We start from the raw sequence: 15,986 nt of genomic DNA, 5'->3' as shown, positions 1-15,986 counted from the left end.
CATCTGTTACAAATCTTTAACTTGGAGCAAAAAAAATATGCTTCATATTTAATATGACAAGTCCACTAGAGGGCAGAAACTGCTCTCCTATTTTCCTTTTTTTTTTTTGTGGTAAATTATTCTTCCTGAATAAATCGATTATCAGGAACATATGCAATATTTTTATAATGTGGGAAATACAAAGGCAAGAAAATTTAATTGTTTCCCAAAATAATATGTCCAGTTGCCTCTTGAAAAAGCACCTTTGGGACAACTATGGCCTGGATGACTTAGAATCTCCATAGTCAATTATTGCACTGAGGAAGTTCTGCATTGCCTAAAGCAGGATCCCCTTTTTGACTGAACAGCATTTTTGACTGAACAGCATTCAGACAACATCTAATAAATTAATAATTCATCACATTCTTCTGGAATAAAATTCCCTACATCTGATACTTCTGCTGACAAAATACTTAGACCATCCAATCAGAGATGAAGAAGCTTCTTGGATGGGAAGCGAAACGTCTTTAAAGAAAACAAGAAAGTCCAGTTGCCTCTTGAAAAAGCACTGGGACCTTAGACCATACTTAGAAATAATTAACAATTATTAATTCTTAAACAGCCCACCAGATGTTCTTTTTTTATTGAACAGCTGGAAGAAACATCTGAGCACATTGTCTCCTGGAATTAAAAATAACAAAATCTTGAAAGTAAAAGTACAGCAAGGCTAAATGTAATATATTGTTAAAAAGCTATTGCTTTGTTGGAAGAAATGTAGATATGTATGTAGAGTTTAATGACTATTGACTTTGAATAGGAAAACTCTCTAGTGGTCTTCAGAAGAGATACAGAATGAGAATAGATTTTGCCAGTCAAGAAATGAGAGGTAGGTGTTTATAAGGTCATAGTTGGCTTTTTTGAAATTGTAGTTTGGAATACTATTATTATGACAATTTTTGTAAGGGCATATATTGAGACAAAAGTCTATCATGCTGTGGTCACTGTTGGAAAAGGTTCTTTTATTTGTAGTCCATAAATTGAGTTTGTGTTGTTGCAGAAGATAAGGTCAAGGCAGTTGTTGATTCTTGTATTGTTAGTTACTAGTTGTTCAAGACCTAGATTTGTGATAGCGTTGTATAGGGTAGTATGGATGGGTTCAGTTGTACATTTGTTTGTTATCCAGTTAATATGAGGTAGATTGAGGCCACCCAGGAAGATGAGAGGATATGGGCAAGAGGTAGCCCAAGTTAGTAGTGAGGTTAACATGTTCGCATGTGCGATGTTGTAGTCAGGGGCTCTGTAGCATCGTAGGAATCGAAGTGTGGTGTTAAGGGACAGGTCGCATACAATAGTTTCAGGGATAGCAAGTTTATGTGCAATTTGAACATTTTTTTGATTCAGTGACTTTTTATGAAAGATAGCTACTCCACCTCTAGGTGAAAATATATTAATAGGTTCCCATTAATATATTTTGCTTTATTCTGGTTATTATGTTTGTATAAGCTAATCTACTGTGCTTTATGAACCGCAGTTTATGAATTAAGTGTTTTGTGAACTCGGCTGATGGTGATTTTTGCAGCAATCCGTGGTTAAGCATGCCACAATTAGAGAGGCGGGGTCTTTCTGCCACTCTAGCGGTAGCGTAATGCGCAGGCGCATCCCGATTCTAACTCGAACAGGATGCCCGGTAGCCTTTCAAATCTTGTGCACATGCGCACCAAGGAAGCGAGAGGCGGGGCGACATTACTAGTCTTCTGTGGGTAGTGATCTTGCCGCCATTTTGGACTTCTTTTTTCCCCCTCCCCTTCTCCTTCTTTACAGCACTTGAAAAAAGCAGCGATTGAGCGCTTCCTTTCCGTCTTACTTGGCGAGCCGCACGGTTAGAAAACTCGAGCTATGTCCGCCAGCAGGAACCTGAAGCAAGTGAGGATCGAGAACAGTTCTCCGGCGTCGGCACCTCCGATGAGCATGGTGGGCGGCGGCTCCATGAAGGCGCTGAGAGGTTTGGAGAAGCCGTCCAACAACGAAGCTTTGGCCGCCGCGATGGCGATGGCGAAGGCGAAGAATGAGGAGGAGGGAAGCGGCGGTGGCTTTACGGTCGACATTAAGAGCTTCCTGAAGCCCGGCGAGAAGAGCTATACGCAAAGGTGCCGCCTCTTCGTCGGGAACCTTCCCACCGACATCACCGAGGAGGACTTTAAACGCCTGTTTGAGCGCTACGGGGAGCCCAGCGAGGTCTTCATTAACCGCGACCGCGGCTTCGGCTTCATCCGCCTGGTGAGAAGCTGCGCCCGCAGTTCTTGGCCTGAGGGCGCGAAGGGGATTCACCTCCCCCAATGAAATAACTGCATGTCCCTCATGAAACATGTCTTCCTCCCTCGAGGGGGGGATTTTTGCCGCTAGGCAGGAAACACCCCCCCCCTCCTCGCCACGGGCACGCGCCAGGCCTCCCAGGGCGCTTTGTCCTCCCCCCCCCGCTCTCTTTTTCTTATGCTGAGGTGTTGAAACTCGCGAGTATGTACCACACGTGCGCCGCTATCAAAAAAAAAACAAACAACGTTGACAAGATTTGCCCGGTTTAAAAGGAGTTCCCTTTTAAAGGACTCCTTCCCGGGAGTAAAATAATAGTTAAAACGGTGCTGAAATTCGGTATTGCCGCGCGGCCGTTCCTTAAAAAAAAAAAAAAGGGGGGGGGGCTTCGTGTTGCTGCTGTATTGCGCTTCCGTTCAGTTCCTGTCCACGTGTTGGTCGCCGTTGCTGTCGTTAATAATTGCATTATGCTTGTCTTGAAGTATTGCAGAGAGGGGCATGCTTATTGTACAGGTAGTCCTCAACTTATAACAGGTCATTTATTGACCAAAGTTACAAGGGCGCTAAAAAGTGACTTATGACTTTTTTTCACACTTGCAGCATCCCCGTGGTCAAAGTTCAGATGTGTGGCCACTAGTTCATATTTATGATGGTTGCAATGCCCCAGGGTCATGTGATCCCTTTTTGTGACCTGACAAGCGAAGTCCATGGGGAAGCCAGATTCACTTAACAACCGTGATTGTTCGCAACTGGAGTGACTCACTTAACAACTGTGGCAGGAAAGGTCATACAATGGGGTAAAATTCACTTAGCAACAGAAATTTGGGGCTCAATTGTCATAAGTAGAGGACTACCTGTATATATTTTTTACAAAATAATAAAAGAGTTTGTACCTTCATCAGAACATCTCCAGGAGCTTTTTCCCTCCATCTTTGGGTAGGTGTGGATCAAACCAATAAGAATATGCCAAAAAAAAGTTTATAACTGAAATTCTATCTTTTTCTCTTTTGGAAAAAAATTGCTATTTCCTGGATATCACTCTTTCAGTTTGAGTATTGATATCATTCAGGAAGATGACATAAAACAATGCAGTGACTGTCAGTACTTTCCAAAGCATCTTTCGCTTCTACTGATAAATATTAAACTATTTATGGGGAGGATTTTAAAAGACTATGTTATTTACATTTGTTTTTTTTATAGTAAAGCATAGCATTATCAATAGAGCTGGTTCTCATAACACTTGAACACTTCTCTACTTTTTAAAAAAGATTAATACTTTTTTAAGAAGACATTAGTTTATATTTAAAATACTTTGCTCTTTCTTTAGAGTTCCTGTTTAGGATGTTTTATTTTGGAAATGTTCCTTTAGTTTTTCCTTAACACAGCCTTGCAGAAGTGGAAGTGTTACCATAGTAGTTTAGGTATCTTTATTAACTTTAAATATCTATAACTTGTGACATGGGTAGCCATATAAATGTGATTTATAAATTTGCGTTTTGAATGTATTGAAATACCTGTATCTGAATGGTGGAAGGGATTATTTTAGTGAAACTTAGTAAAACTAAGAAACGGGCCACATTCCAGGTTATGCCTATAACAGTTTTTCTGATAATGCAGTTGGAGCAGTGTGATACAGGTGAAAATTGGTCCATAGTTTTCCTATACTCATTTATATTCAAAATGGAGCTGGCTTATTTAAATAGGCTTTCAGGCCAATTGGGTTATGGTCGTGCTGATTTTGTTTTGTTTTGCTGAAACTTATTGCAGTACACAATTGTTTTGTGTACTTCAATTCATAATTTTCTCAGCTTTTATGCATTTTTATGCAGATAACATTTGAAGAAAAATCTTGTTGATGACTAGTTTTGTAGGGCACACTGATTTTTTTCAGTGAGAATTGTTTCATATTCTCATTTTGTGTTATAGAATGCTGGTGTGATTAATACTAGTTTTAAGTTTAATTATCCAAGGCATAGTTCAAGGTAAAATACAAATGTGCAATGGCCAGGCTGTTGTAGAACAGTCATTTTGACAACTTGTTCTTAGCTATAATTTGATATGTGTTAATTAAGCCATAGAAAAAAGATCTTATCTGCTTTTACTCTTCTATTGAGAAGGAATATCTGTTGATTCAAAGAACCTTACTATTAGTTTCTATAAAAGTTTGTTACCAGTAAAGTTTAAAGTTAATAAGCAGGGATCTAATAAACTCTAGCTTAGGTTTATTTCACAACCAAATTCAGTAGGTTTGAGGCATGTCAAGCTAAATACCAGTGAGAAAGAGAAGAATGCCTGTTCAAGCATAATTGCTTGTTTAAAAATCCTTCAATGAATGTAATGAGACTTGCTTGTTCTAAAGCAGGAAAAATGTTTTTGAATTCCTTATTTTAGCCTTTGTAGTCAAGCTGCTACAATTCGTAGAGAATCTGGAGATTGTCTATGCAACTATTGGCAAGATTCCCACCAGCCACTGCAGTTTTTAATCTGCAAAAATGATCATCTGTCTTGTTGCTAGAAGTGGTAATAGAGGAAAATATTTAAATACCGTAACAGGTTCTGAATGACTACATGTAATGTTAAATTCTTAATTATATGTAATATCTACACATAATATAATTGCGTATGTATTTTGTAATTTTTTTGAAAAGGAGTCCAGGACCCTGGCTGAAATAGCAAAGGCAGAACTTGATGGAACAATTTTAAAGAGCAGGCCACTTCGAATTCGATTTGCCACCCATGGAGCTGCTTTAACAATTAAGAATCTTTCACCAGTTGTTTCCAATGAGCTTTTGGAACAAGCTTTCTCTCAGTTTGGGCCTGTGGAAAGAGCAGTTGTTGTCGTAGATGATCGTGGTAGAGCAACAGGCAAAGGTTTTGTGGAATTTGCTGCAAAGCCTCCAGCGCGTAAAGCTCTAGAAAGATGTGGTGATGGTGCATTCTTGCTTACAACGTAAGTTTACTCTTTGCTACATTTATTGTGATTTTATGTTTTTAAAATATGTACTAATAGCATCCTCAAGGCAGATCCTCCACTTAGAAATCAACATAGATGAAAGAAATCTTCTGGCATAGGAACAAATTATCAAGGTCCACAATATGGTAAGATTTTGTTATCTATGAGATCATCCTTGTAGATATTGACAAGGTTATAGGGAATAATGATAGCATCCTCAATACTTTGAGTCTGCTTTTACTCTAAAACACTTCAGTGGTTCCTCTTACCATTTCAAAACCAGATACTTAAGCCCAAGAATCCCTAGCAGATGACCAAATCCTTGAAGCCAACCAGCAAGGGAAATATCAATCAGAAAGCTAATAAAAGCTAATTAAGGATCAAATAACTACAGATACCAGATGGGAGGAGAGACAGATTTTCAGAACTGTTTGTTTCATGGGTTGTGGTCACAGGGTGAGTTGATAGTCCCTCTCAATCAACCACAATTGAGGAAGGCCTGGTAAATGATTATGTGTTGTCATGCTGATGTTGATTCTTACTGGCCACATACGTTTTCTCCATGATGTGTAAAGATTTGACATGTTCAGACAGACAATATCACAGTAGAAATAGTCCTCGACTTAAAACACAATTCAGATGAACATTTCTGTTGCTATGTGAAACATGAATTTTGTCCCATTTTACAATCTTTCTTGCCACAGTTATTAAGTGAATCACTGTAGCTGCTAAGTTAGTAATACGGTTGTTAAGTGAATCTGGCTTCCCCATTGAATTTGCTTGTCAGAAGGTCACATAGGCTTATCACAGGACCCTGGGACACTGCAGCTATCAAATATGAGTCAGTTGCCACACATCCGAATTTTGATCACGACTATGAGGACGCTGCAATGGTTATAAGTGTGAAAAATAGTCATAAGTTACTTTTTTCAGTGCCGTTCTAACTGAATGGTCGCTAAATGAACTTTTGTAAATTGAACTCTACCTGTAAAGGAGTAAAACAGCCAAGGCAGAATAAGATGAAAGGCCTTTATAACAAAGTGTCATAATTAATCATTTTGATAAATTTGGGACCCAAAGGAATTGTTGAAAATTGAAGCAGAATGGCTAAGTTAATACAGTTAATCACAGAAGAATTGGGTCATGCATCCCAAGATATTCCAAAAAATATCTGAAGGTGAGAGCTGGTTAACTTATTTGAAACAAAAGACATCAGGAAGATTAATAAGTTCTCTTGATTTCAAGAATAAAAGAAAAAAAATATGAGAAAAAGAATTTGAAATGAATGGGAAAAGGCTAAATAAGAATTTGAACCAAGAAAATTATAAATGAATTAAGGATCAATCAAAGTTGGAATATTGAAACTTACTTCAAGAATTTGGAACTAACTTTACAAACTAAACAGATTTGTAGATATGCAGGAGTCTGCTGTAGGTCATAACAGATTACATACTTTATGATTTAAATTGAAAAATAGACTGAACTCAAGATTCCAGGCAAAAAGGAAAAAAAAGAACCTTTGCATTTGGTTTTGATTAGAAGATTGGGATTTCTAAAATGACACAAAATACTATAACATTTGAAATATTAAGGAACTCTTTGAAGAATGGGGCCAGAAATTAGTAGATACAATATCAACAACAATAATACAATAAATAATACAATAGCAACAATATCGGCAACAGTGTCTGCTTCTATGGATAAATTGTTTAAAGGATATTAAGGAATGTGGAACAAATCTTGCTTGATGCAGGAATAGTGGAATCAGAAATATTGGATTAAAAAAGTGGTAAAATACAAATGACAGCCAAAAGAATGAAAGGGGAAATGCAAAGGGTAAACCAAAAAATTGGATTGACTAATTAATATCTTTTTATTGAATATACAAAAGAGACTTGATGATTCAATTTAGGATGGACTCAAAATAATTATACATTTTGGGCACTTGGCAACTGGCTCGCATTTATAACTGGTTTCAGCATCCTGCAGTCATGTAATCATATTTTGTGATTTTTTTTGCCGTTTTCTAGCAAAAAGTGCCTATTGGATAAATTGGATTAAGACTTGCATGATACGCTTAATGACAATGGTGATTTATTTAATGGCTCTTGTACACATATTGATTTGATTTAACAACCGCCATGACTTACAACCAAAATTCTGAGGTCAATTGTGGCTATAAATTGAGGATTATTATTTATTATTATTATTATTTATTCGATTTTTATACTGCCCTTCTCCCGAAGGACTCAGGGCGGTGTACAGCCAAGGTAAAACAAACAGTGCAATATACAATTAAAATACGAATTAAAAAACTTATTACATAATTGGCCTAAAATTTTGGAACATATAAAATTAAAACCCATTAAAAATTAATCATAAAAATTGAAAACCAATAAAATTTAAGCCAGCGAATAAATAAATGTGTTTTCAATTTGCGGCGGAAAGTCCGAAGCTCAGGTATTTGGCGTAAACCCGGGGGAAGTTCATTCCAGAGGGTAGGAGCCCCCACAGAGAAGGATCTTCCCCTGGGGGCCGCCGGCCGACATTGCTTGGCGGACGGCACCCTGAGAAGTCCCTCTCTGTGTGAGCATACGGGTCAGTGGGAGGCATGAGGTAACAGCAGGCGGTCCCGTAAGTACCCACGCCCTAAGCCATGGAGCGCTTTAAAGGTAGTAACCAAAACCTTAAAAGTGCACCCAAAAGACCACAGGTAGCCAGTGCAGTCTGCGCAGGAGTGGTGTTACGTGGGAGCTACGTGAAGCTCCCTCTATCACCCGCGCAGCTGCATTCTGGACTAACTGAAGCCTCCGGGTGCACCTCAAGGGGAGCCCCATGTAGAGAGCATTACAATAATCCAAGCGGGAGGTAACGAGCGCATGAGTGACTGTGCACAAGGCATCCCGATCAAGGAAGGGGCGCAACTGACGAACCAGGTGAACCTGGTGGAAGGTCCTCCTGGAGACGGCCGTCAAATGATCTTCAAACGACAGCCGTTCATCCAGGAGAACACCCAAGTTGCGCACCCTATCCTTTGGGGCCAATAACTCGCCTCCAACAGTCAGCTGCGGCTGCAGCTGACTGAATCGGGGTGCCGACATCCACAGCAACTCCGTCTTGGAGGGATTAAGCTTGAGCCTGTTCCTCCCCATCCAGACCCGTACGGCTTCCAAGCACCGGGACAGCACTTCAACAGCTTCGTTGGGCTGGCCTGGAGTGGAAAAGTACAGCTGAGTATCGTCAGCGTACAGCTGGTATCTCACCCCAAAGCCACTGATGATCTCACCCAGCGGCTTCATATAGATGTTGAACAGAAGGGGCGAGAGAATCGACCCCTGTGGCACCCCACAAGTGAGGCACCTCGCGGCCCCTGTCAACACTGTCTGCGACCGGTCGGAGAGATAGGAGGAGAACCACCGATAAACGGTGCCTCCCACTCCCAGTCCCCACAACCGGCCCAGCAAAATACCATGGTCGATGGTATCAAAAGCCGCTGAGAGGTCTAATAGGACCAGGGCCGAGGAATAACCCCTGTCCCTGTCCCTCCAGAGATCATCCACCAATGCGACTAAAGCTGTCTCCGTGCTGTATCCGGGTCGGAAGCCAGACTGGAACGGGTCTAGATAGACAGCTTCATCCAGGTATTGGGGTAGCTGCCGCGCCACAGCACTCTCTACAACCTTCGCAACAAAGCGAAAGTTGGCGACCGGACGATAATTACCGAAAATAGCTGGGTCCAGGGAGGGCTTCTTGAGGAGGGGTCTCGCCACCGCCTCTTTCAAGGCGGCAGGGAAAACCCCTTCCAACAAAGAAGCGTTGATAATCCCCTGGATCCAGCCTCGTATCACCTCCTGAGTGGCTAGCACCAGCCAGGAAGGACACGGGTCCAGTAAACATGTGGTGGCGTGGAGCCTCCCCAACAACCTGTCCACGTCCTCAGGAGTCACAAGATCAAACTCATCCCAAACAGACTCAACAAGACGTGCCTCCTCCCTCTCGCTTGGATCATCCCAATTTCGGTCCAGACCATCCCGGAGCTGAGCGATTTTATCGTATAGATAACCACTAAACTCCTCGGCACGTCCCTGCAAAGGGTCATCCCGCACCTCCTCATGAAGGAGAGAGCGGGTCACCCGAAACAGGGCGGCCGGGCGGTTATCTGCCGACGCAATGAGGGTGGAAGCGTAGAAACGCCTCGCCTCCCTCATTGCCACTAGGTAGGTCCTAGAATAGGACCTAACTAGTGTCCGATCAGCTTCGGAACGACTGGACCTCCAAGTACTCTCTAGGCGTCTTCTCCGGCGTTTCATCTCCCTCAGCCCCTCGGAAAACCAAGGGGCCGGACGAGATCTGCGCCGGGTCAGAGGCCGCAAATGCACGACACGGTCCAAGGCCCCAGCCGCGGCCTGTTCCCATGCCACAACTAGTTCCTCAGCCGAGCCGTTAAATTATCTTTGTGTGTGTGTGTGTGTGTCTGTGTGTGTGTGTGTGTGTGAGAGAGAGAGAGAGACTTTTTCTTTATTTAATTACTTTTTCTGCTTTTTTATTTTTCTTTGCACTTTTTGCTCTTTTTACTTTATGAGTTTAGTTTGTATTAGTTGTGTAATTAAAAATTTCAATAAAAAATATATTTGTGTCTGCTGATCTATAAATGAAAATTTTTGTATGTACCAGTGTGCTCTTTCTCTTAATCACACACTATGCCTTTATGTGACTGGCACATAACCAGTCCCTTTGAATGCATTAGGCAAATTCTTGTAAGCTGCTTCACTTGGAAGATGATCTTCCTAACATTTGTGGTCTCAACTGGAACTGGGGAACTAGGAGCCCTCTCAATGAGGGGAGAAACAGTGTTTCTATGTCTTTACTTCTTCCTTATGTTTAAGGGCATTTTCAAATTTCACAAGGGGTAGGAGATAGAACAAGCAGAATTTTTTTTTCTATATCCCACTCATCCCATGGGATATGTTTGCTACAAATTTGATGTGTACAAACATTTTAGAATTCCCCCAAAATGTACTCCAGAGGAGCAGAAAGGTGATATCTTATTTGTCTCCCGTAGCTCAATCTTCCATAAGCAGGTGGGTCACAGAACAACAACTGGCAGACATCATAGTTTCTTTTTAAATCAGCAGCAACCTTCAAAGCTCTGGCAATGGGTTTCCATTTGTAGATATTCATAGGGTAGCAAACTGGATTTGGTCAGCTAAGTGTAAAAGTGTATTTTTCAATAATAAGAAAATGATTAGGAAATCAGCAAGTCAAAATATTTTCCTATATTCTATGTGGAGGTTTTTAATAGGAAGTTTTTGCTTATATGTGTTTGTGCAGTTTCTCTGAAAAAAAGTTAATTTCTCAGTTGAAGTTGGAGAACTTGAATTACCGTCCAGTCTCCAATCTTCGCTTTGTGGCGAAGGTTGTAGAGAGTGTGGTTGCATGGCAGCTTCCCCGGTACCTGGATGAAGCTGTCTATCTAGACCCGTTCCAGTCCGGCTTCCGACTCGGTTATAGTACGGAGATGGCTTTGGTCGCGTTGGTGGATGACCTCTGGAGGGCCAGGGATAGGGGTTGTTCCTCTGCCTTGGACCTATTAGATCTCTCAGCGGCTTTTGATACCATCGACCATGGTATCCTGCTGCGCCGGTTGGAGGGATTGGGAGTGGGAGGCACCGTTTATCGGTGGTTCTCCTCCTATCTCTCTGACCGGTCGCAGACGGTGTTGACGGGGGCAGAGGTCGTCCGCGAGGCGCCTCACTTGTGGAGTGCCTCAGGGGTCGATTCTCTCGCCTCTCCTGTTCAACATCTGTATGAAGCCGCTGGGGGAAGTCATCAGTGGTTTCGGGGTGAGTTATCATCTGTACGCTGACGATACTCAGCTGTACTTTTCCACCCCGGACCACCCCAACGAAGCTGTTGAAGTGCTGTCCCGGTGCCTGGAAGCCGTACGGGTCTGGATGGGGAGAAACAGACTCAAGCTCAATCCCTCCAAGACGGAGTGGCTGTGGATGCCGGCACCCCGGTACAGTCAGCTGCAACCACAGCTGACTGTTGGGGGCGAGTTATTGGCCCCAAAGGAGGTGGTACGCAACTTGGGTGTCCTCCTGGATGGACGGCTGTCCTTTGAAGAACACCTGGCGGCCGTCTCCAGGAGGGCCTTTTACCAAGTTCGCTTGGTTCGCCAGTTGCGTCCCTTCCTTGACCGGGATGCCTTATGCACGGTCACTCACGCTCTGGTCACGTCTCGGTTGGATTATTGCAATGCTCTCTACATGGGGCTGCCCTTGAGGTGCACCTGGAGGCTGCAGTTAGTCCAGAATGCGGCTGCGCGAGTAGTAACAGGAACCACCCGTGGCTCCCACATAACATCACTGCTGCGCAGTCTGCACTGGCTTCCTGTGGTCTTTTGGGTACGCTTCAAGATTTTGGTTACCGCATTTAAAGCGCTCCATAGCTTAGGACCCGGGTACTTACGAGACCACCTGCTGTTACATTATGCCTCCCACCGACCTGTACGCTCTCACAGAGAGGGTCTTCTCAGGGTGCCGTCCGCCAAACTGTGTCCGCTGGCGGCCCCCAGGAGCAGGGCCTTCTCTGTTGGAACTCCAACGCTCTGGAACGAACTTCCCCCTGGCTTACGCCAAGTGCCTGATCTTCGGACCTTTCGCCGTGAGCTAAAAACACACTTATTTATTCAAGCGGGACTGGCATAATAGTTTTACTATTTTAAATTGGGTTTTTATTGTTTTAAATTTTTAATTTTTAAATTAAATTTTAATTTTAAATTTTTAAATTTTAGTGTCAGCCTTTTTCGTAATTTGCTTTGTTTTAAATTCTGGTTTTAATTGTATATATATTGAGTTTTATCCTTGGCTGTACACCGCCCTGAGTCCTTCAGGAGAAGGGCGGTATAAAAATCTAATAAATAAATAAATAAATAAACTGAAGAGCTTTGGTTTATTTCACTAGATTCAAATGTCAGGATCTTTTTCTGATTATAAGAGGTGGAATTAATCTTACCACTTTGGGCCTTACATCTTTTGTTGACAAGATTGATACCTCAAGTCAAAGTAAAATAAGTTTTTAAAAGTTATCCTATGTTGTCAACAACTTAATCTGGCACGTACAGACAATTCATTTAGTGACCAAAGTTACAATGGCACTGAAAAAAATGACGTGACTATTTTTCATACTTATGACTGTTGTAGCATCACCATGGTCATGTGATCAAAATTCAGATGCTTGGCAACTGACTCATATTTATGATGGTTGCAATGTCCCAGGGGCATGTAATCAGCTTTTGTGACCTTCTGACAAAGCAAAGTCAGTGGAAAATTCAGCTAACAACCATGCTACTAAGTTAACAATTGCAGTGATTCACTTAACTGTGAAAGGTCATAGGGACAAAATTCACATAACAAATATTTCACTTAGCAACAGAAATTTTGGGCTCATTTGTGGTTGTAAGTCAAGGACTACCACTATCTCCCGTATGCAGATCTTTGTTCACTTGTGCTGTTTGCATAGTGGATTGGCAGTGTGAAACTAGAGTTTGAGTTTACATATTCCTCATTAACAGTGTGTATATGTTACTTGTTTTAAGAACACCTAGACCTGTTCTTGTTGAACCTATGGAACAATTTGATGATGAAGATGGTTTGCCTGAGAAATTAATGCAAAAAACACAACAGTACCATAAGTAAGTACCCACTTCTAAAACAGAATATTAGAAATGAAAGAAGTAATGAAGAAATAGCATTGTAATCAAAATTCTCATTAAAACAAACCTTGCACAGTGTACCATGATAAAATTAGAGTTTAAAATTATTTAAAATGGATTGGTTGTATATTATATAAGAAACAGAAAAAGGCTTATCATGATTAAAAAATTATACTTGTGTCATAAAAGCACTAGCACTTAGACTTACATACTGCTTTACAGTGCTTTACAGCCCTCTCTAAGCAGTTTACAGAGTTAGCATATTGCCCCCAACAATCTGGGTCCTCACTTTACCCACTTTGGAAGGATGGAAGGCTGAGTCAACCTTGAGCCTGGTGAGATTTGAACTGCCAAATTGCAGTCAGCTGGCAGTCAGCAGAAGTAGCCTGCAGTACTGCACTTTAACCACTGCACCACCAAGACAATGAAACTAATAGAATTTAGATCTGTTTTCTATGCTATAAATTTTCTGAGATACCTTGCCATTTCATAGGGTAGAAGCAAAATAAATAAGTTTCAGAATGTGGAAGTTATTAGCAAGATGAAAAACATTTTCCTATGCTATCTGCTGTTCAAAAATAAAGCACACAGCAAAGTACATTTTCTACAACCTTCTCTGTCATGTCAGTATTTCATACCAGTAGTACCAGTTGAGCCCATTGGAGATTACTTCTTTGGTGTAGCACATAGTAGGAATGGTTGATCTTCCTTTATGTTTCCAGGCTTGCTTATTTGAAGAGCTAAGAAGAAAAGAATGTCTATACTGCATACTTCACACCTTCCGCTTTAAATTACCCAGTCTTGTTTTTTTCTTTGTACTTATGTAGACAAGCTTTAGCTTTTTTTTGGCACTAAATTAGCCATAGGCAACAAAATCAGTAGCAGCATTATTTAAGAATCTATACAGAAGCCTTGAAGAAATGAATTCGAAATTTGCAGGCAAATTTTCTTTTACATTTATGAAGTGATAAATGTAGCAATAAGGTGAAATGTGTCTTCTCTTAGGGAAAGAGAACAGCCCCCACGTTTTGCCCAACCTGGAACATTTGAATTTGAATATGCTTCACGATGGAAAGCTCTTGATGAAATGGAAAAACAACAGCGGGAACAAGTTGATAGAAATATTAGAGAAGCTAAGGAGAAGCTAGAAGCAGAAATGGAAGCAGCTCGGCATGAGCATCAGTTAATGTTGATGAGACAAGGTATTCTTCATAAATTATTGCTTTAATCATGTGGGCTGAAGAATATTGGAAATGGTATGATTATTTGGGTTAATGCATTTAAATACAATTCAAAACAATTTATGCATGTATTGAAGGACTTGTGACTCATGGACTGTATATTTGAAATACAAATATCTGGCACTTGATGGGTGACCTAAATCAGATAAGCTCTTTCTCAAATACATTCAGTATATGAGATTTTTCTGATTTCCTGAACAGAATTTGTTTTTCTTTGTAGAGGAAGAATTTATAAGTGAGCTTTCTCCAAAGTCTACTTCATTTGGTTATTTGACGCAGTAAGATAGAGCACTAGACCTGTATTAAGTACAGCAGTCTTAATATACTGTGATTTTTGTGTGATGCAAACAAAATTGATTTACTGAACAATTAAGGAAAAGCCAAAATTTCCTGCAGTTGAATGAATAATTAAACTGCTTGTTAGTTGATCATACAACAGTTTTTAACATTACTCTAATTCTAACTCATATTTCTTAAAATTGAATATTAACATTTGAAATAATGTATTATGTATAATTAATGAAGTAGTTGCTATACAAAAAAATTAAATTTGAGTTGTAACTGAGTAGCAATTCAGATATCTCCATCTGCAGTTACAACTCAAATTGATTTTAATCAGAATTGCTTGCTACATGAGCTCATCTATTAAAAAAAATAACTTGTGTTAGAGATAACAAATTACAGTCTTTTTTATTTTTTATTTAAAAAGTTTTACAAAATTTTTCCCCATACATCCCCCACATCCCTCCCACCCTAACCCTCTTCCCTCCCCATTCCCTCCTTCCCCCATTCCCTCCCCTCCCCCGGACTTCCCAGAGCAAATGGGAAGGGTATAGTGTCAACAATCAAACTAAAATATACTAATCATCCAAAAGCTCCCACCCCTCTCTAAGCCCTTAACTCCCCTTTTCCATAAAAATGAAGAAAAGATTGTAGCAATACGATTTACAGTCTTTCCATTCATAAACTATTTGACTTTTTAGTCTTTCAGTCCAATTTTTAATTATCAGTCTATCTTCTCCATTCCTGTATATATCTTCCATAAGCAGTATTTCAAATATGATATTTCCACGTTGCCATCTAAGTTCATAAATTTTACTGTCCATTCTTCAACAGTAAGTGATATTCCAACTTCCAATATTACACCATCAAGAGTTATTCTTCAATATACCTTATAATCCATGTTTGCTTTCTAAAATGTATTTGGCGATCAAAAATCAATTAGGAAATATACCTTATAGTCCATATTTGTATGTCCATCAAATAAACGCCATCCTTTTAATTTATTTAAATCTAACATTTAACTCCAGTTCTTTCCCATATTCCCAACATTGTATTCTAAACATTTTCTAAACAATCTCAACATATAGAATTCCAAAATTTAAATTAATAAGCATTTTCTAAATCCTTAACCAGTTACTTTTCTTAACAATAAAATTCCAATTATATCTCTCACTCTTAATTAATCAAATAACATTACTAAAATTACATCTCCGACTTATATATCCAAAATAAATCAATTATTAACAATTAAACGATATATAAACAACATCATTACAGTCACATCTCCAACTTTTAAATTATTTTGACTTTCTTCTTTTATTATATTAAAAAAAAATCCTTTCCCATAGAGAGAAACACCCTTTAATTTAGAAGTTACCGAATCTCACCTTGTTCTTTTAATTCCCCTATTTTCTCCAATATTTTTCCTCCCCTCCCCTTATCTTGTATTTGTATTACATCCTTATCCCATTTTTTTGCCATCTCTACACCAATCAACTTAGCT

The 15,986-nt window shown here is 40.1% G+C and overlaps 1 protein-coding gene across 10 annotated transcripts in view; it reads left to right on the top strand.

Moving 5' to 3' along the window:
- Positions 1-1,725: 1,725 nt before the first annotated feature.
- Positions 1,726-15,986, top strand: part of PSPC1 (paraspeckle component 1) — a 66,176-nt gene continuing 51,915 nt past the window's right edge. For 9 of the 10 annotated variants that reach the window (XM_058186415.1, XM_058186416.1, XM_058186413.1 and 6 more), the window contains exons 1-4: positions 1,726-2,256; positions 4,938-5,239; positions 12,843-12,938; positions 13,965-14,161. In XM_058186415.1, the coding sequence (XP_058042398.1) occupies positions 1,876-2,256; positions 4,938-5,239; positions 12,843-12,938; positions 13,965-14,161 (976 nt within the window). In that variant the 5' untranslated portion in view covers positions 1,726-1,875. The remainder of the gene's footprint in view (positions 2,257-4,937; positions 5,240-12,842; positions 12,939-13,964; positions 14,162-15,986) is intronic. The other variant, XM_058186414.1, reaches the window with a different exon arrangement.

The sequence above is a fragment of the Ahaetulla prasina genome, chromosome 5 (genome assembly GCF_028640845.1).
Source record: "Ahaetulla prasina isolate Xishuangbanna chromosome 5, ASM2864084v1, whole genome shotgun sequence".
Lineage (NCBI taxonomy): Eukaryota > Metazoa > Chordata > Lepidosauria > Squamata > Colubridae > Ahaetulla > Ahaetulla prasina.
The sequence above is the reverse complement of the archived record's forward strand: the minus strand, read 5'-3'. Positions and strand labels throughout refer to the sequence as shown.